Genomic DNA, 21,924 nt, shown 5'->3' on the forward strand with positions numbered 1-21,924 from the left:
AACATTGGCTACCATGTTGCCCTCAAGCTTTTCAGTGTGATTAGAATTAGAATTAGAATTAGAATTTTTATTGTCCATAAAAAGGCCAAATTTGACCTATGGGACTAGACTCTAGAGTATACATGTGTTCTTGATATGTGTCTCCTTCCTAAGAAGGGGTATTCATACATTGAAGCACAATGCCTCTATGTGTGAATAAAGCATACACATATGAGGTCAACCTTCTTGGTGGTGTCTTAAGTATGGCACTTAAGTTATCACTCCCTCTTAGTATGTCAGCATGTCTTGAATGAATTGCACTATATGTCAAGCATGTGAAGAGCAAGTGACATTCATCCTCTACCATGCCTTCAGTGCATACTTTGCATGTCTTCAAATTAGTTACATTTTGATACCATGATGCAACTTCAATACCTAACTTGTGAGATTGAGTGCGAAGTAGTGTAAGGGCTCTACGAGCATTACTATGCCTTTTGGTAATGAGATAAGGTTGGATATGATCAAAAGGCATTCTTGCTATATATTGAGACCAACATTCAGGGTTGACATTTGCAATGTAGTTTTCTAGCTTTGTCCTCTTAGCATCTTCCCACTTCATCCTTAATGATTCCACCAGCCTTTCCTCAATCATTACATATTGCATAACATTGCCCGAAAGTTCTAAAGGATCATCCAAACCCCATCTTCTAAACCATTTCCTTATGTCAGCAACCCAACCGGATGAGAGAATCTTACTTTTATGATTCTTTTGTAGCTTATATCCAGCATTCCAAGCAAGATGTGGCAATCGATGTTTTGGCATATTCTTGACTTTTGTAATGTATTTATATACTCTTTGGAGTGCCAATAGTTCTATGGGTCGAACACCTGTTTCCAATAGCATAACCTGGTAAGAGGTAGTGCATTAACTCCTAATTGCCTCCTTAAAAACATCTTTTGAATTTTCTCAATCTCATTCCATGCATTAAAAGAGATGGTGCCACCCCATACTTCTACTCCATAAAAGGTAATACGATTTCCAACTGGCTTGGAGCCTAGAATCAAGGCATGCACTCTAGTTATCTGTGGCAAGTACATCAATACCAAGATATTTAAAGCTTCAAACAAATTGTATATGCTCACCTCTATATCTGAGGATAGGGTAAGGATGAGGTTGGATGGTTTGCATTACCATCATTTTTGTTTTCTCCACATTCATTGCTAGTCCACTATTATGGCAAAATTCTTGTAATATCCCAAGTCAATTTTGCATATATCAACATCATATAAGAAGAGTACCACATCATCTGCATATAGAAGCAATAAGATAACATGTTGCATCAATTTGGGGGCATTCAATCCTTCTTCTCTTGCAACCTTATTCACCACTTCTTCTAATTTATCAATACATAAGCCAAAGAGTGTGGGTGATAGTGGACATCCTTGCTTGACCCCATGTTACTTAAAAAAGTGCTTTGAGAATCCACTATCCTTTTTTAGTTGGCATTTAACTTGTTCATATAGGCATGCAACAACAACTCGGTACTCTAATGGCATGTCAATCTCTACCATTCTATTCCAAAGCTCACTTCGGGGTACAGTATCAAAAGCTTTCTTAAAATCAACAAAACAACAATAAAGTGTTTTTCCTTGTAGTCGACTCTCTTCCATGATTACTCTCAATGTGACCAAATGATCCACATTGGAGTGTTTTGGTCTAAATCATGCTTGCCCAAGTGCTCTTTTGCTTGTACTTTTGGCCCATGTGCTTATCTTTTGCTCCATAATAATGCTATATAATTTAGCAATAGTTGAGCTCACCATTATTGTACGATAATTTGATACTTGATTCTTATCTCCGGCTTAAAATATTGGTTTAATCCATTTCATAAGCCAATCATTTGGAAATCCTTGTTTTATAGCTTGCACTATAATTGTCATTATCCAATGACGAGTATGTGGCATTGTCCATTTTAAAAACTCACTTGAGATGTAGGTTGCATCTGCTGCTTTCCCACTCGCCATCTTCTTTATTCCCTTATTGACATCAATATCGATACATGTAGTGCATGGTGTTTCAATTTTCACAACCACAGGAACCACGCCTTCATGCATATATAGCCTTTGTACATAGTCTAACATCTCTTCATTTGTAAAGTGGCCTTTCACATCTTCTTTCTTACCCTTGAGTTGTCCCCATGCTAATTTTGGTTTGAGCTTAAACAAGTTTTTCTTTTTCATCTCTTGCATTTGGAAATATTTTCTTTTCTTTCTCCTCACTACTTTCTTATATAGGTATCATGTAACAATCTTTTCATTTTCCCCCTCTATGGACTTAAACCATTTGAGATACATCTTACATTCATCGTCGAACCAAGAATTATATGGAAAACTACACATCTTATGCCCACCCGCATGTCTCTTAAAGTATTGATACCCAACCTTAAAGGATGGTATCCTTCAAATGTTGCCAATTTTCTTTAACATCGTTGCTTAGAGAAAAAATTAACAAATGGTTCTCCACTTCATTTGTATACATCTTAGCTTTTTCGTAGCAAGGTGGGATGATACATCTCTTTTCATCTTTCACTCCATGGCATCTATTGGTGAAATGTGGAATTGCAAGCCCTAAGTACAATGGCTTGTGGTCAACGTCTCGAGATAGAGAACCAGCTTTAAACACATTCACCAATGATAGATCACATGCTAATCAACCACACTTCCTCCACCCAAGGATGGTAAACATGTGAGCACATTTGTCAATGTTGGAGATCCCATGTGTGTTGACATTGTCAACAAGTATAACCAAGAATAGATTGAGTAGACCTAAGGTGCAAGACATTCTATCAACCATAACAAGGAAAACTTGTGCATTTTTAGAGAAATATTTGAGAGGAATACACTTATGGAAATCACAAAGTGTGAGGTCTACAAAGCGCACCAATGGAAGGGCCATGCCTTGCAAATTCAATCTAATAGTAGCATTAAAGAGGCTATTGGATGGTTCTTAATGACAACAAAGATTATTAGGAGATGCAAGCATTATCCAAAATGATTGGGCATTGTGGCTTCTTGAAAGCCTTAACTTTAATTTAGGATTTTACCCGAGCAAGACATAGTTGCGAAGTTATCCCTCAACCACCTAAGCCGCTAAACTCTATGATTTTGTGCCTTGAGTTGTTATTTCATATTAGGTTTTGGCCTTATGGATGGGTGTTAAAGGTTGATTCTTCAAAAGTCACAAGAGATCACACTCAATTTGAAATTACACTCATTTATCATTTAAGGGACTTGGAATATTTTCCATTTTCAACACTCAAGTGGGTAACATGCTCATCAAATCCCTTTGATTTCAATTAATTAGGTTCAAAACTTTTGTAGTTCCCCTATTTTGACACTTAAAATTGTTCAACACGTGATTGGAACTAGGCGCAATAACTTGAAAGCTGAAAACATGCTAGTAAATACATGACAAAATTCCAAGTTTGCAAAGTAGTAATTTTCACCATATGTAATGAAAAGGCAATGCCGTGGGTTTGTGCAAAACATTTGACAACAAATCGAGCTTTTTATTGATTGACAAGGCCCTCAATGTGGGGCTTTACCTTATAGATCCATCAACTACCAATGGCCTTCTTGTGTGGTAAATATTAGATGAGGTCCCATGTCTCATTGTTGTAGAGAGCTCGCATCTTTGTATCATTTGCTTTCACCCATAGAGGATCATGGGCCGCTTTAGCAAAGCTTTCTAGCTCAAAGTCAACCACCAACCTCATTATGAAGGTATAATGTTGTGCTATGCAATTGTTGTAGCCAAACCAAGTCATTAGATTCTTCACAAGTGTGGAGCACTATAATCATTTTTGTTTGTAGTAGGTTTCTCTTCAAGTGAGGTGTCCTTATCGATAAGCAATCTAAGCTCATCATCAATCGATGGAGTGAAGTTTCATAGGACAATGGAGAGCATTTCATCTCCATTGGGACCTTTCAAGAACGTCTTTATACTTGGGCAACTTACCTTTGCAATTTATTGGGTTAGGCTTTAGTTGCATTACAATAAGACTTATTGGTCGAGGCTTGATTGTTCATCTAGGTTATTCATCATGTTTGAAGTTGGGTTGTTGGCATGATCATTTTGGGTTTAGCTTGGCTTGACATTCACTTCGACATTGATATTGTGTTGTCATTGGTCACCATAGGTGCAAGAAAATTTGGAATTTACCACAATGCCAATTCTACATGAACATTAACAATTGAGGGGTTATAACACATATGCCCCTTTGCCCAAATAAGTAATTGGAAAGACCATACTTTTTCTACCTTAGGTTTGGCTTCATTCACACATAATCAAGGATCACCATATAAGAGAAATGATCAAAAACTCTTTATAGGACAAAATGAGCTTCATTCCAAATAAGTACTTGTGCAAAGTCACATAGTGTGCTTTGGAAGCTAGGGATTGATTCAAGACATATATGTTCATGCATATCGCTTTTGCCCAATTTTAATGCACATGTGTTCCTCTATTACCATGGAATGGTTTTTTCGTTCCATTACTCTATTTCTTTGTTGGAGGAATGGTATAAATTCATTTGAGGAGTATTCTTCATTGTTGTTGGACCATTGTTGTTGTTGAACCAAATACATATAATCTTTCGGCCATTCACTTTCTTGATAAGACTCTTGAATTTTTGGACTTGCAAGAATGCTTCACACTTTTCATGCATCAAGTAGATCCACATGTCATGAGAGTGGTTCTCTAGGAAGGGAAATGCCACAAAAGCAACCGTGAGATTAGATAAATGAGCAACCCTCACACTTAGATGCCATGTTAATAACTCGATAAGGCAATGAAAATGAATTAATGAGTATGTGTGTGTGTGTGTGTGTGTGTGTGTGTGTATGTGTGTGTGTGTGTGTGTGTGTGTGTGTGTGTGTGTGTGAGAGAGAGAGAGAGAGAGAGAGAGAGAGAGAACCTAAGACAAGAGCTTATATTAACAAATAATAAAAACATTCAAATAATAAGAACTCTACTTAATGAAAGGGGGAGGAATTTGGTTTATATAGGAATCCAAGTACACTTTGTCATAAAGTAAAGTGGATAGAATCTCAAAATATTTTCGTCATTGAAGGCAATCTCTCTCTCTCTCTCTCTCTCTCTCTCTCTCTCTATATATATATATATATATATATATATGACAAGGAAGATGGGTACACGTTATGAGTCATGACTCATGACAAGCATTGGTGGGTTTAATACGCATGTGCCCCACCATTTGTGTGTTCACATGTATCCTTAACCTCGTTATCTCAACATGCTTGATGGTTCCAAAGGCTATCCTAATGGCCAATTATCCAACCTAATGTTTTCTTTGATTCTATTTATCCCTTATATAGAGTCTATAAATGTTTCCTTTGTAATAAGATGATAGAGTTGTTTGTAAAGCCCATGTCAAGATGATTGTCTGAGACTTCCCTCAAGGACACTTTACCTTGTGACATGTGTAGTTGTTGAAGTGTGTTTCCACTTGGGGAAACTCCAAATGTGTGTGTGTGTGTGTGTGTGTGTGAGAGAGAGAGAGAGAGAGAGAGAGAAGAAAGAAAGATATATTAACGTCTTCTAAGGCCAAATTTGGCCCATGAGACAATTGGTTTACAACAAAATGGGATATTTACCCATTCATCGAAAGTAAAAATAAAATAAAATAAAATAGAGCTTAAGCTAAATAGTTCTAGTAAAATAACAAACATGTTCTACAATGAAATTGGTTTATACTAGGCCTCGTTTCATCTCCATCCAAGTCTCTCGAAAAGAAGCGGGAGGTCAAAGGGTTTTGATGTAGATGTGGCCCCCCATGGTCCCAATGTAGAAGGTACCCCAACCATAGCTTCTAGTCGGCGTAGCTCACATTCCCTTATCTTCTTAATCGTTTCTACTCCATGTCGAGTTGGTTTGAAGCCCAACATCCGAGGGCGTTTGGTTGTTCTTTGCATTTCTGCTTCCTCAAGAGAGAGGCCGAGTGGCGTAAGTGTATCCACATTCATCTCCCCTTGTTCTTGAAAAATTACACTACTTACATGTTGATGAATATTAAAAGGGTTATGGTCAACACTTTGTAGCTTATTCTCCCTATGTTGTTTTAGCTCTAAGATATACCTACCTAGTCTCTTTATATACGTGGTATCTAATAGTTTGGAGAGGGTGGGAGAGGGTCCTAATATGTCTTGGTATTCTATCCTTATCTCAGCATAGGTTGGACACTTGCATGTAAAGTGATACTCATCCTCTATCTCTATATGTGACATAATCTACATAGCCTTTCCTCTCTAGGGACTCTATTAGCTCGACCATTCTCAATCTCAAGTTGGTGAGATGATATCCTAAGTTGTCCAATGGCCACCCTTAGTGCATTTGATAAGAATGTATCTAGATATCTTGGTCGTGTAATAAAACCTAACTTAGAGAAGTGCAAGAAGTGTTCCTTATAGTACAACATTTTAGATGGGAGTGGCTCTCGTGGGGTGATCCATGTATATCGGGTGTAAATTTGCCATATTTATTAGCGTATTACTTTATTACTATCTTCATGAGATATTAAAGTTTGATCTTTACCATGGTTGTACTTAAGGGGAAGTAGGTTATTAATGTCTTTGCCATTTGCAAGTAACCAACTCACTACAGTGCTATACCAAGAGCTAGTGTCTCCATACGCATATAGGGATCAGGATGCCTCTAAGGCTTGACGGGAGATCCTATCTTGTGGTTGGCTATGTATCCGATGAATAAAAACTACCACTTGGAAAAGTGCTTCTACTAACATCAGGAGCAAACTGAACTCTACTCTAATAACGTCATGTGGTATTGTCGATTTGCTTCGGAGTTGAGGTGATAGCATCATCACCAAAGGTCTCTCTAATTGCATCCACATGAAAGGTGGTAGACCTAGAACCCATACTACCGATGCATACATGAGGGAAGGGGTCACTAATGAGTCGAAGAGCCATCCCTTAGTCTGTGGCTCTTGAAAGTATGCATGGTGGCATTGTCTCTCTAAAAGTGAGAGGGATGCATACTGTCAGGAACAGTACTAAGACAGAGAAGGAATTAGTACTAAACGAAGGATTAGTACTATGAGAGGTGTAGAACTTCTTTGAGAGAAGGAAGAAGTGAGCGAGACGGAGAGAAAGAGAGAGATCGAGAGAGGGAGAGAGTGATGATAAGAAAGATATGTATTATGTGAAGAGAATATACAATGGTGGCTAAAAGGCTTAAGACTAGCGTTGAACCAATTTGGTTCAACATAATGCCTAGTGCCCTCTTTTATAGTGTTCTTAGGAATAATCCTGAAGCTTCTAGAATGTTCTAGAGAGATCTGGAATATACATCAATTTTCTATGATAAAGTATAAATGAAAATAATATTTTATGTATTACAATTCATAGTCTAATGGTAAGAGCTTGACCCATGTAGCATAAGGTCATGGGTTTGAGTCTTGCCATATCATGACACTATCTCCCCCCTTTAAACGACGAGTGGCATGAGTCGTCTTGGATTGAGGACCCGGTTTGTGTGGATATTGACGATGGAAGTCTTCAAGAAGAGCACGAGCATTGGTCACATTCTCGATCGGTTCCCAAGTACGTTCGTTGGGACTATAGCCTAGCCAATCGACTAGATAGTAGAGCTTGTTGCGAACAATCTTGGAATCAAGGATGGCGGCAACCTCATACTCCGGCCCATCTTCAAGCTTGATCGGGGGTGGAGGTTGTATAAGATGTCCTGGGATGGTGCTCTCGTGATAGGGTTCGAGGAGAGAACTATGAAACACCGGATGTATCCAAAGTTGAGGAGGTAGATTGAGACGAAAAGCAACATCATCAATCTTTCCGATAATATGGAAAGGACCTAATCGCCGATAATCCAACTTCTCACATGGGCGAGTAGTCTTGATGTGTCGTCGTAGCAGCCACACCCGATCTCCAATATTAAAACTGGATGGAAGTCGATGACGATCCGCGTAGACCTTGTGTGTTTGTTGAGCTTGCTGGAGATGAGTAGATAAATCCGCTTGTATCTTGCGTAACCGCTCCAAACGATCCTCCGCGCATGGATTTGTGGACACCTCTGGGGTTTCAAGTACACTCCACCGGGGGTGACATCCTGTATAAGCATAAAATGGCGTAACGTTAGTGGATGCGTGGATAGAGTTGTTATAGGCAAATTCGGCGAAGTGGAGAATATTTGCCCAGTCATCCTGATGATAGTTGAGAAAGCACCACAGATACTGCTCCAGCGTTTGATTTGTTAGTTCGGCTTGGCCGTCGGTTTGTGGGCGGTAGTCGAAGGAGAGGTTACAAGTGACCTTGAGCATGTTAAAAAGGTGCTTCCAGAATTTTGCCACGAACTGGGGTCCACGATCGCTGATGATACTATCGGGAAGTCCATGATGCCGACATACTTCACGCGTGACAATTTCGGCAGTGTCTTCACTGGAGATCTCCTTAGTACATGGCAAGAAATGAGCCATCTTCGTATATCGATCGACCACTGTTAGAATCGCATTGAACCCCTTAGAGATTAGAAGATCTGTGATGAAGTCTAGAGCAATGGATTGCCACGGCTTGCTTGGAATTGGTAATGGTTCTAATAAACCATATGGATGATGCCTTGGCATTTTCGCTTTGCAGCATGTATCACAAGTCCGAACAAAATCCTCGACAAATTGTCGCATACAGGGCCACCAGAATGATCGTTGCACTAAATCTAATGTTTTAGTATTACCAAAATGCCCAGTTGTATATGTGTCATGACAATTTTGTACTATTCGGAGGCGGCAAGAACCATTAGGAACATACAAAAGTTCTTTAAAGAAGAGTAATCCATCATGGTATTTGAATTGCCGATAGTCCGTACATGGTGGTTGTGACTGTGAACACGACGCTTGAGAGGGATCAATTTGTGCTAGTATAGCTTGGGCGAACGCATCTGTCTTCAAGTCTTCACGTATGGTATCGATAACGCGGGAATCCATGGGCATGTCGAAGATCTGTGTTGCTTGTAGTCGTGCCGGTCCCAAGATGACTTGTTTTTGGTTATCGAAAGCTGGCTCGCCGGGACGGGGTGTTAGATACGAACGTCGTGATAATGCATCTGCCTTCCCTTGGTGCTTCCCCAGACGATATGTAATTTTGAAGTCGAAACGCGTGAGTTAGTGGGCCCACCGAGCTTGACGTCGATTCAACACACGAGCATCCTGAAAGTAGGCAAGGTTCTTGTGGTCACTAAATACGATGACTGGATGAGAGGATCCCTCCAGAAAATGCCTCCATTGCATAAAAGAATCCACTATTGCCAATAGCTCCTTATCATGAATTTCGTAGTTGATTTTGGCGGCGTCAAACTTGCGTGAGTGAAAAGCCATAGGATGTAGCTTCTCATCATTCCCCTGTTGTGACAGAATGCTCCCCAATGCAAAATCCGATGCGTCAGCTTCGATAATGAATCGCTTTTCCGGATCGACATGAGCTAGAATTGGAGCCGATGTAAATGCCTTTTTAAGACTCTCAAAAGCCATGTCCGTTTCATCAGACCAGATGAACGGTTGTCCCTTCCTGGTAAGTTGTGTGAGAGGTAGAACGATCTTTGAGTAATCTTGTATGAACTTCCGGTAAAAATTGGTAAAGCCTAGGAAGCATTGCACATCCCGCACCGAACGCGGAGTCTGCCATTCTACCACCGTTTTGACCTTAACTGGGTCCATGGAGATGCCTTCTGACGAAATGATGTAGCCGAGAAATTCCACTTGGTTGCACCCGAAACTACATTTTTCCAGCTTTGCATACAGACCATGTTCTCGAAGTCGTTTTAGTACTAATAGTACATGAGAATCATGTTCTTCTTGGGTCTTTGAATAAACCAGTAGATCATCCAAATAGATGATCAAACAATCATCCAATAGATCTCGGAATATATCATTAGCCATGTGTTGGAAGACTGCCAGCGCATTAGTGAGGCCGAACGGCATGACCGTATACTCGAAGTGCCCATATCTGGTGTGAAACGCGGTCTTCCATTCGTCTCCTGGTCGGATCCGTATGAGGTTATATGCTCCCCCCGTAAGTCGATCTTCGTGAAGAACTTGGCACCATTGATCCGTTCTAAAAGACTTGAGATAAGGGGACGAGCATACCTATTCCTGATTGTAACCTTATTCAAGCCACGGTAATATACAACGAGACGAAGCGATCCATCCTTTTTCTTGACGAAGAAAATGGGCACGCCGGCTGGAGATTTCGAATGCCGAATGAAACCATTTTCCCAATTCTCCTCTATATAGGCCCGAAGGACTTCCAGCTCGGTTGGTGACAAATTGTAGATCGGTCCCCATGGTGGCTCTTTTCCCGGTTGTAAATCGATGGGGCAATCGTACGGTCGATGATGAGGAAGTGTGTTGGCTTGTACTTCATCGAACACATCGGCGTAATGACGATACTTCTCGGGAAGTTGAGCGGTGGATTCTTCTTTAGTGGTGCTGGAGGGGTTTACTGATATTGCAAAGATGAACATTTCCTCCTTGAGCACTTCTTTACGCAACTGACTTAGCGAAATGGTTGCCATCTTTTGAGTTGACCCTTGGGTTTGTCGACACTGGATTTCTCTTGTTCTCCAATCTATGTCTGGGTTATGTAACTCGAACCACGGTAATCCTAAAACTATGGGATGTTCTGGGATACTAATAATATTAAATGATACTACACATGCTAAGTTATCTAGGACAATATTAATGGGCTCTGACTCTTCTATGATATTTCCGGAAGCAATGAGACGTCCATCAATGACTACTACAGAGGCTGGACACTGGAGTTTTCTTAGGGATATCTTATGAGCTTGAGCAAATTTCTTATCCATAAAGCAAGAGTTAGCTCTGGAATCTAGGAGTGCTAGGACATGTACTCGAGGGGTACTTTTAGTACTAACTATTACTTGGGCTACGAACACATCACTAACTTGCTTAGAGGGAATGGAACCACTAATGGGCTGCACAGATCTAGGGTTGTCCAACCAAACGACTCCTATTTTGGCTAGACTTAGTCGTTTAACTCTTCTTCTAACTGACTAAGGACATCAAATTTGTTCGCTAGATCTAGGCTATTAGTACTATTAGGACTATCAGATATCCCTACTGAAATAGGCTCGGGTTTAGTACAATTAGAACTAGCAACTATTTGGTTTACTTGTCTTCTTGGCCTATGGGGACAATTTATTGCAATATGTCCTGGTCCACCGCAGTAAAGACATAGTCGATTTGTACGACGTCGCTGCTTTTCTTCTTCGGATAATGGCCCTCGACGACGTGTAGTGTCAATCTCCATCGGAGTCGGAGTATTCGCTAGAGGCGCATTATATGACTCCCTCGGAAAAGGTCTTGCTACCACTGAGGCGTAGGTGGGCTCTGATCTTGCCCTCGGCATCTGTAGCTGTCGTTCCGAACATCGCTCAAAGAGGCGGTTGTCACATCTCACCGCGCAACTGATTACTTCTGTTAAGGACTTTGGCTCTTCGGGGAAGGTCAAGAGTAAATCCTTGACTTCGTTGCGTAAACCATAACGGAATTGCTCCATCAACGCTTGATCATCCCAAGGGATATCGGCGGCGAGTAGGCGAAAATCTGCAGCGTATGCAGAGGTTGGACGGTCACCTTGGCCTAATCGCCGAATTTTGTTGATTGCGGCCCTAATGCTGTCAGTATCTCCGAAACATGCTTTAAACTCACCTAGAAACTCTTCAAAATTGTTGAGTAACGGAGATTCCTTCTCTAATAGTGGCACGAACCATGCCAACGTTGAGCCACTTAACAAAGTGCCTACTAAACCCACTCATGATGCATCGGTGGGATATCGGGAAGGATGCATTTGAATAACTAATTGTACCTGGTTAAGGATCTAAACTGCGATCGCGTTCCATCGAACTTCATGGGAAGGCCAATCTTCGGTTCTTTATGAATCCCGTGTGTTCCGGGCCCTTGTTGTTGCATCGCTACGATGGTTGCTTCGAGTTGTTGCACGCGTAATGCAAGTTCCCCATGTTGTTGTTGCGTTTGCTGCTTTTCTAAGGAGATTTGCTGAAGATCCCCCAGCAACCATTGGTTTTCTTGTTCCAAAGCATGGAACTTCTCTTTCAAGCATTGAAATTCCGAGAAAACAGATTGATATTCTTCAGCGCTAACAGTGGCCATGGGATGAAAGAAAAGAGGAATAAGAGATTAGTAGGAAATGAGAGAGACAGAAGGTAGGAAAATTGGTTCAAACTGTCAGGAACAATACTAAGACAGAGAAGGAATTAGTACTAAACGAAGGATTAGTACTATGAGAGGTGTAGAACTTCTTTGAGAGAAGGAAGAAGTGAGCGAGACGGAGAGAAAGAGAGAGATCGAGAGAGGGAGAGAGTGATGATAAGAAAGATATGTATTGTGTGAAGAGAATATACAATGGTGGCTAAAAGGCTTAAGACTGGCGTTGAACCAATTTGGTTCAACATAATGCCTAATGCCCTTTTTTATAGTGTTCTCAGGAATAATCCTGAAGCTTCTAGAATGTTCTAGAGAGATTTGGAATATACATCAATTTTCTATGATAAAGCATAAATGAAAATAAGAATGCCTATATGCTTTCCAAATCAAGTTAGGGTGATGGGAAAGTGGGAATGCTAACTTATGATTCTATGTATTACAATTCATAGTCTAATGGTAAGAGCTCGACCCATGTAGCATAAGGTCATGGGTTCGATTCTTGCTATATCATGACACATAGCTTTTCGTTACCCTATCTTTGGTTGCCTGGGTCATCGAGAATTTACCCGAACGAGCACTAAAAGTGACTCCCAAGTATATATATGATCCGACTACCTCAAGTGGTTTATTAGAGAGGAGTAGGTGACATTTACTCCTAACTTGTGGCGATGTATGAAAGATAAGGACTTTCGTTTTCGCTAGATTCACTATCAGTCCTCATTGTGTGCAAAAGTCATCTAGGGCATTAAGATGCTTTTGTAGGTTGTGTTCAGACTCCGAGAGCAAGACGATGTCGTATGCATAGAGTAAGAGACTAACTTGTGTACCCCCAATAGCTTCTTCATTGCCCGACGATAGATGACTGACGACAGCAACGACGACGACGACTGACACCGACGGCTACAACGGCAGCGTCAGGCAATGACAGACAACAGACAGTTGTTAGAGAGCTAGGGAGCGTTAGAGAGAGAGAGAGATTCTTGCAAAAGAAGAGGCAAACATTTAAGTAAGGATGGGATCTCATTTGTTGTTGCGATAAATCTCAAAAGATCACCATCCAAGTTCAAGAAGATATGTGGATGAACTTCTAGTTGCAAACAGAAAAAGTCCTCTAATTAAATAATCTCCAAATGTGCTTAAGCAATTTCGTGCAAACTTAGCTCAAACTAAGTTGAGAAAAAAGGTACATTGTGGTTAAATTTGGTTATGTAAGGCTATGTGGTTTTGGAAGAACTGACAATTGGCTTAGATAAAATTGAGTGGTGATCAAGAGGAAAGCACTCCCCAACACTAAAAAACTGGAATGATTCCTAAGGAAGACCAAATGGCATCATAAGGTCATCAAATACTTGGCACATGCAACTAATATGATTTGGTTTGGGGGGACATGAAAAAAAAGCGGTTAGTAGGAATACACAACGGTTCAGTTTTGTCCCAATAGGTTTGGGAGTTTCCAAACATGAACTAAACAGATTCCTAAACCGGTTAAGGCTAACCTGTTTGGCGAAATCGGGTAAGCCTAAATATGTTTAGGGCCCGGTTTAGCCAAGCCGATTAAGCCTTAATCGGTTTAGGAATCGCTTTGGTTTTGCTCGGCTCAACTTGAGCCATCCCAAACTGAGCTCAAACCATTTAAGGAAACCAAAGCCTAAACTAAACCGAACTACCAAACCATTTAAATTTGGTTTAATGGTTCGATTCAAGCTAAACAGAGCCGTTGATTCCAAGTGGTTCGCAAGAGGAAAACACTCACCAACTCCAAACAAAGTAGAATGGGTCCTAGGGAAGACCAAATGGAGCCGGCAAGGTCGTCAATACTTGGTCCATATTACAAGCCAGTTACATGAGTTGATGTGGAGAAAATGACAAAATATGTTAACTCGGCCACAACAATGGTCAAAGGGTTGTCATTGGGACAAGGCCAAGACTCATGTATTCATGCAAAGAGGAACCTACAAGGTTTCCTACGATTGATATGGTATGTTAGTGAAGCTATCTCACGTGGAGGGTAACAATCATACCATAGGCAATGAATGATCAACACTTGACTTTCATCATGTCCTTACATCATCGCATATATCAATTTCGTTGTATTAGTAATCGTATCAACATCCTACTATTGGTTTTGCTATGTTACTCGAGCTATCTCATTTGTCGGGCCATGTGGAGGGTGACAATTCATAAGATAGGAAAACGAATGATCAACACGTGCCTTTCGTCATGTCCTTACATCATCATCACTCATATAAGCTTCTTTGTATCATCAATCATATCGGTGCTCTTATTTGGCCGTGTGAAGAGTATAGCCAAAACGTGCTGCAAAACACACGAGTGAAGCGATTGATCGGTCGATCACGATCAACCCTAGACCCTAAAACCCTAAACCCCTTCACAATCGCGGGGAAGGGCCAGCGTGTTTTGTGTGTTTTAGATGGCAATTAGGTGGGAAGGGGGGGGGGGGGGTCTCATGGGAAAGGGGGCTTATTTACACCTGACCTTTTTTATAAACATTTTTTGAACTCTGAAGACCTTCCTTCCCCGGGGGAAAAGATACGACGAACACAAAGAAGGAATGAAAAAGAGTGTGAGTCTGCAAAAAACCATGGCAGCATTTCAGAAGCTCTTAACCACCTTCTTCTTCTTCTTCTTCTTCTTCTTCCTCTCGTTTGTCTTGGCGATGAAAATTACACAGTGGAGTAGAAGAAGAAGACGAAGACGAAGACGATCATGTCGATCATCATGCTCTACCTGATCTTGGTCGTCCTCATCTCTCTGCATTTGCACCCTCTCTTCCTTCTCCGTGACCTCCCACCTGCTGCAAGGGATCTCCATCATCAGCTTCATCTTCATCTTCATCTTCATCGCCATAGCCATAGCCATAGCCATAGCCATCATCATCACCACATCCATCAGAAACTGCAGATCAATCAGTCAACTTCGTCCATTCTAACATCGAATCCGCGCAGGCTTGACCTTGATCCGCGAAGAAAACCTTCCTTTTCTACACCACACAGAAGAGCCATTTCTAATGTTGCAGAACCTACAGGATCGTTTGCTTCTTCTTCCTCCTCCGTCATTCCTATAGGTAAGCCTACTTCAAGCTTCCATAGCTCCTCTCAGGAAGATGTCGACCTTGACTATAATAGTACGCCAATAGCTTCTCCGCCTTCTGGCAACGATATTTACAGTAATGAATATCCCGCAGAAGAAAACAGCGACGAAGACTCATATGGTTCATCTGCACCGCCAATGTCTAGTGCTATTTCGAGAACTGATGGTAATAATCTCTATCACAACTCAGGTGCAGGTTTTCGTCTTTCTCGAGCTTCCATGGATGCTCGATTCTACAACGCTACCCGACTCATCATTGTAGATCAGTCTGGATTTGGTCATTTTCGCACCATTCAGGCAGCAGTGAATTCCATTCCTATCAACAACACACATATCTACACTATTCTTGTCGCAGGAGGTCTCTTTGAGTAAGTTTCCCTCTTATTAATTATCATTTCTAAAATGTAAACTCTTCACTTTCATTCCTATTCTATTATCTTAGATTAAATTTCCAGAAAAAGGCCGATCAATGGTAAAGGTTTAAAGATGCGAAGAGAAAATTTGATCATGGAAAAATCAAGCTGCGTTAATTGTGATGCGTAGAAATAATTCCACATTGCAATGTCCATAATATGGATGGATTGTCGTCTGTATTTAATATAAAATGCGTATGAACTTCATTGATTTATCCATGTAAAGATTCACAGTTCTTGAAGCAAATCACTGTTTTTAACAACAATGCATTGATTCATGTCCTTGTTTAACAAAGGATGTGCATGGGTTTGGTAGCATATCCATGTGAAGATTGGCAATTCTTGAAGCAAATCACCGTTTTTAACAACGATGCATTGATCCATGTCCGTGTTTAATATAGGATGTGCATGGATTTGGTGGCATATCCATGTGAAGATTGACAATTCTTGAAGAAAATCACTTTTTTTTTTGAAAAATTGAGAAGCAATCAGAAGGAAAGAATTTAGGCCGGGGACCAAGAGTGATGTATGGTCCTTATACAACATACTATATATCATCTTGCAATTTTTGCAGGGAAATCTCGTATAACATGATTTTATTGCGCATCCTCATAAGCCACGACATCTTCAGTGTAGGTATTGGTTTCAATCTCCTGACAGTTGGTGCGTATGCTCTATAGTACATCAAGAAACTACCAAATTTGATCTCCATCTTAAACTGCTTGATAATTTCACAGAGAGAAGGTCGCCTGTCCTTTAATGTATACGAACTGTACTGTGTAGTTCTTTCTCTTAATACATTTCTATTCCATAATTAGCAAAGATCAAGAAATCTCAGGAGTTATCAAATTTGATCTCCACTGTAAACTGCTTCATTTTACACAGAAAATGTGGTTTACCTCCCCCACAGAAAACCTTATTGCATTTTGTACTAGTCCTTTTTTATGCATTCCTATTTGTTCTTCTACCAAATTTGAGCTCCATTGTTAACTGCTTGCCCATTTCAGTGCTAAATGCACTATTTCTAGTTCCTTCTGTTCATGTCTTTCGCAGTGATTTATCTTCCTTTGTTGGTCATCCGTGCCGCATATTGATAAAGAAACCTAGTCAGAAATTACCAAAGTTACAGCTCAGCTATATTAAACATGTGATTAATCGATGTGATGTCATGATATGTGTAGTTCTTTGGCATAGTGGATTCTTAATTGATTTATGTTCCTGTGTTGTTCCTCAATGATTAACATAAATAAAGGAACCTAGTCAGGAGTTAGGAAATTTGATCCGTACTTAATAACCACTAATTATTCAATATAATGTCACACTTTCTGGAACTCTTTCTTTTGACGCATTCATCTAAACTGATGATTATCCAATCCAATGTCACGTTAATGTACTTAACTCATTCCTAATTAATTTATCTTCCTTTGTTGTATCACAATAATTAATATAGGTATAGAAACCTCACCAGAAATTACCTAATTTTCTGCTCAGTTTGATTAAACTGCTTCACATATGCATATATATTTCACAGAGAGAAGGTAGTTTTCCCGCACAATAAACCTTTCATCAGGCTGCAAGGTTTAGGGAGTGATCAGACAACGATCAGCTGGCATGATACTGCTGCTACGGCCGCGTCTCAAAAGTTTGGGCCAGGTCGACCTCTAGGCACCTTCCACAGTGCAACTGTTGCGGTCAATGGTGCCAATTTCATCGCCAGAGGTTTAACTTTCCAGGTCAGGAGCTCTATTATTTATAAAGGAAAATTGTAACATGCCAAGATTCCACACATTCTTTTGTATTTGTGCCGTCAATGGAGTCAATCTCATCACCAGAAGTTTAACTTTCCAGGTAGGGAATGTTTTTAAGGGGAACTTTCTTGAAATGCCACTTATTTTAAACGTATATGCCAAAAATCCCACACTTTCTGTTGTGTTTTCCAGCATCCCACTCTTCTTGGTTAATTAATTCTGAAACCACCGAAATCAAATGCCTTAATCAGGTAATGTGTTGCAATTAATCAAGATATAGGTGTTAATTAGTATTGTGCTGCTGCTTAATCAAGAGTAATGAACCCCTAGCTAATCTACATTGGTAAAGCAAAATGGCACTGATTTAGTAATGTGCCAATAATTTCGCCATATTTATTTAGTGTGCCACATGATCGATATTATTTAGACCATACAACAAGAATGAATACATTGCAATTAAGTAATGTGCCATTAACCAATGATTGATTACATGGCACACTCACAAACAACTTTATTAACACTTCACTTCCCTAAGTTGTTTGATTCTGGGAGTCGTAGGATTAATAGAACAAAAAGTAAGGCATTAATTGACCTAATACTTAAACTTAAATGCATTTGAAAAAACTTTCCTTGTCTTTTGTGACTCGATTATAACGGTTTAACTCAAAATTTATGCTATGGGCCATAGTGAAAAATGATATCATCTTCCACAAGCTTACAATTACATTGTCTCTAGAGGCTTTGACATCCTGGTTTTCATTACAACTGTCTTCCATGTTTGATTGACATTTCTTACATTTTAGCCTGTGTGTTTAAGCCTTATATACTGTTTTAGATAGAATCCAGTTACTCATTGCCATAGCTAATTACTGGTTTGCATTAAGCCTGAGTGCTTACTATTTGTACTGACTCATCACCATATCATTACTACTTCTAGAGCTTATTACTGTTTTGCAACAGAATTTATATGCTGTTATAACCAATTTGGCACAATAACTACATCTTCTTGCGTCGAGCCTAAGATATGTATACCGCACATGCGTGCTTTCTCCATGTAATAAAATAACAGAAAGTTATCTATTTAAACTTGGACAGCTGTAGGGAATCTCCAAAGGAACATCCTCTACTTCTGTGAATAGAGAAACAGTTCATATATTTTACCAAGTAGAAAACGTTCTCGAAATTTTGTATTGAGAAACGGGCCATATATTTTACTCATGAAACATCCTGTCCGATTGTAAACTATTTGAAGTAAATTGATGCTTCACGTAAATTATGTGAACATTTCTGTACATGGTAGGTTTAATTTTGCAATTCTCTACAAATATTTATATTGGCTTCTTAATTCAATTAGAACACAGCACCTGCTCCTGATGGTGGTATGACCGGTGGACAAGCTGTGGCATTGCAAGTTTCAGGGGATCAAGTGGCATTCTATGATTGCAAGTTTAGAGGAAAACAGGATACCTTGTATGATCATAGAGGTCGCCATTACTTCAGGAACTGCTACATCGAAGGATCGATTGATTTTATATTTGGTGATGGACTGTCACTATACAGAGTAATTAATCTGTGCCATCAATCTCCATAAATCTGCATATGAATCTACTTAAAAGTAAAGAGTGGATCACAATGTAATGTACTGCCTCTTATTTCCAAACATAGGGTGAATTATGATTTCGAAACTAATTATAGAGAGAAAACATAGTAGAGAAGAAAAAAGAAAAAGTATTCACAGAAATTATAACTATGATTAAATTAGGATTGTGAAGTAGTCATTCAAAAGAAGCTTAGTTTCCTACGTTTAAAGCCTTTCAACTAAGCTTTCCAATAGAGCTATAAATATTTGAATTATGATCGCTTAAATTAGAAGTTCGAGTATTTGTAAAAAGGTAGCTTAGTTGTTTTTCGAGTTGTAATGCTTTTTAAACAAGGGGTCGAAAATTAACGAGAGAACTCAGAGATTGCATTTGATCTTTCTGCTCCTCCTGCAATTAGTAGTGATCGTATTATGGTAGCCAGTGACATGGAATAGGAATAATTTATTTGAGGTGGCATTTGATAATGACTTGTCTAGTGCAGGAATGTGAGGTTTATTCAGTAGGATCTGGCTTTATAACAGCACAGAAGAGACAAAATTCAAGCGATGATACAGGATTCTCATTTGTGGGATGCAACATCACAGGCAGCAATCAAGATATTGACGTGTATTTGGGCAGAGCATGGGGGCCTTTCTCCCGGGTAGTCTATGCCTCTTGCTACATGGACGCAAACATAGATCCTAATGGATGGCATAATTGGGGAGATTCAAGCAAGGAAAGGTAAGTACTCGTTAATGTATAATCTGATCTGCAGCATGTAAAACCAATATGGATCGTTATGGATTGCTTTTGGTATTGCGCTATGGTGGAACAGAACCAAAGGGTCTTCTGCATGTTCAATTAATTAGATTGATGGGGGAATATGTTTATTTGAATTTTATAGGGTTTGATTCTCACTGTTCACTTGGAAAATGGTCTAGAAAGTAGAGCTGGGTATGCTCTCACATTAAGTAGAATCAGTAAATATACTACTCAACAAAACTTGCTACTTGGTTATTTCCTGGGAAATTCATTTGTTTGTCCGTTCTCAAATTTATTTGGAATCTCATGTTCTGCCACTTGAGACTGCAAGTCATTCTTATAGGCTTCTAAGGTTGATTCAATCACTACATTTGCAAAGAAGAGCCAGCATTACATAATTCTTTGCATTTAATCTCTTCTTTGTTGTGCATCTTTGTAGAACGGTTTACTACGGCGAGTTCAATTGCACTGGTCCAGGTTCTGAAACATTAGGGCGTGTATCTTGGTCTCATCAACTCAATGGGTCCGAGGCTGCACCATTCGTAGACATAAGCTTTGTCCAAGGTGATGAATGGCTTCCCTATGAATAAAAGATTTAGTCTTGTCACATTCAACTAAGATTGTACCTTCCATTTGTCAACAAATTGTAAAGGTATAAATAAAGTGATAATAGCGTTGTTTCCCAAATTATTTAGATAGCACACAGAAAGATTTTATATATTGAGTACTATTTTGAAAGAGAACATACGGAATTAGTGAGGAACATGAAAGAAAGAGTATACATTTTCTCTATTTCTTTCTAATTCTTTAGAAAGAACCTTAATACTTGAAACTAGAGTAGGGATGGGCCTCACAAAAATTCCAAAGTGGAGGCTTGCAGTCAAGCACATTCATAAAACTGGAATGCATGTTTGATGTGCAATGAATAATACTTATTTAAAGTATACTAAACAGGGAAGGAGACCTATGGGCTTGCAACTATATAGTAATATGTCTGCATGATGTGTGTTTATGCAAAAATTTGACAAACCAAAATTCTAATTCCCTGATCTAAAGTAATAATACACATCATGGGTCAGTGGTGATTTCACTAGAACCCCAATTTATGTCAACATGGCAATAAGCAATAAATAAAAAGGAAACTTGACTTATTAATTAGGATAACATAATGAAATGATAGTTGTATAAGAAAAAATTAAGAGTAATGCATTCGTACTACTCTAACTTATGACTTCAAGGTGTTATGCTATGTGCTGTATAGTAAAAGAAGGATGCGAAATCATTAGGTAAAAGAGACAAACTTCTTAAAAAAATATCATGGCCATGTAAGCACCTAGGGGCAATACCCATTGGGATCATTAGCCTGCATTTAGATGATGTAAATTATTGTTGAAGCACATCTTGTAAATATTTAAAAACTAGATATGCTGCAACGAAGAGAGAGAGGGTGATACAGCAAAGAACATAAAGTACTTTAAACAAATGGAGAAAATTAAAATAAAACTACAAATAATAGTTAAAGTAAATCATAATCAACATTTGATAACATGTAATCAACACTGAACAGAACTGAAGCTAGGTTTAGATAGAGCTCTATCTATGGAATTATACATAGAAGTTAGGAATAATCTAGTAATGAATAGGAGAATGAGTAAGATATTTCAAAGGCATCTCCAATTAACATAGTTAAATGAATGGAGAAGGAGGTGAACATTAATGTACGCAAACTTCTCATTTCAAAATTCTTATTGGTGATCCTCCTATTACTCTACATGTATTAAGGACAAGTAAAAAAATGTAAACTGATTTATTAAAATTCTTACGAGCAATTCTCTTTTTCTTGGCAAATTCAATAATTGAAGTATCATGTAACATATATAGGTAATTCTCTTGGAATGAGAGAATAGCAAGTGTGATTACATCAACATTAACAAAATTTCAGTTTATGATTACATCCTCATCATCAGTGGAGATAGAGGAAATAAACGCAACATGTGATGAGACAAGATATTTTGGTCTTAGATGATGCTAGAACACATGT

The 21,924-nt window shown here is 39.2% G+C and overlaps 1 protein-coding gene across 1 annotated transcript; it reads left to right on the forward strand.

Moving 5' to 3' along the window:
• The first annotated feature begins 14,842 nt into the window (after positions 1-14,842).
• Positions 14,843-20,803, forward strand: LOC147856867 (putative pectinesterase 53). The gene is made up of 5 exons (XM_087328521.1): positions 14,843-15,748; positions 17,325-17,526; positions 18,896-19,102; positions 19,624-19,862; positions 20,323-20,803. The coding sequence occupies exons 1-5, from the start codon at positions 14,997-14,999 to the stop codon at positions 20,471-20,473; spliced, it is 1,551 nt and encodes a 516-aa protein (XP_087184647.1). The 5' UTR covers positions 14,843-14,996; the 3' UTR covers positions 20,474-20,803.
• The last annotated feature ends 1,121 nt before the right edge of the window (positions 20,804-21,924 follow it).

This window comes from Azolla caroliniana, unplaced genomic scaffold (assembly GCF_043228905.1).
Source record: "Azolla caroliniana isolate FFs.n. ecotype wild unplaced genomic scaffold, voAzoCaro1.0.p SCAF_12, whole genome shotgun sequence".
NCBI classification, from domain to species: Eukaryota; Viridiplantae; Streptophyta; class Polypodiopsida; order Salviniales; family Salviniaceae; genus Azolla; species Azolla caroliniana.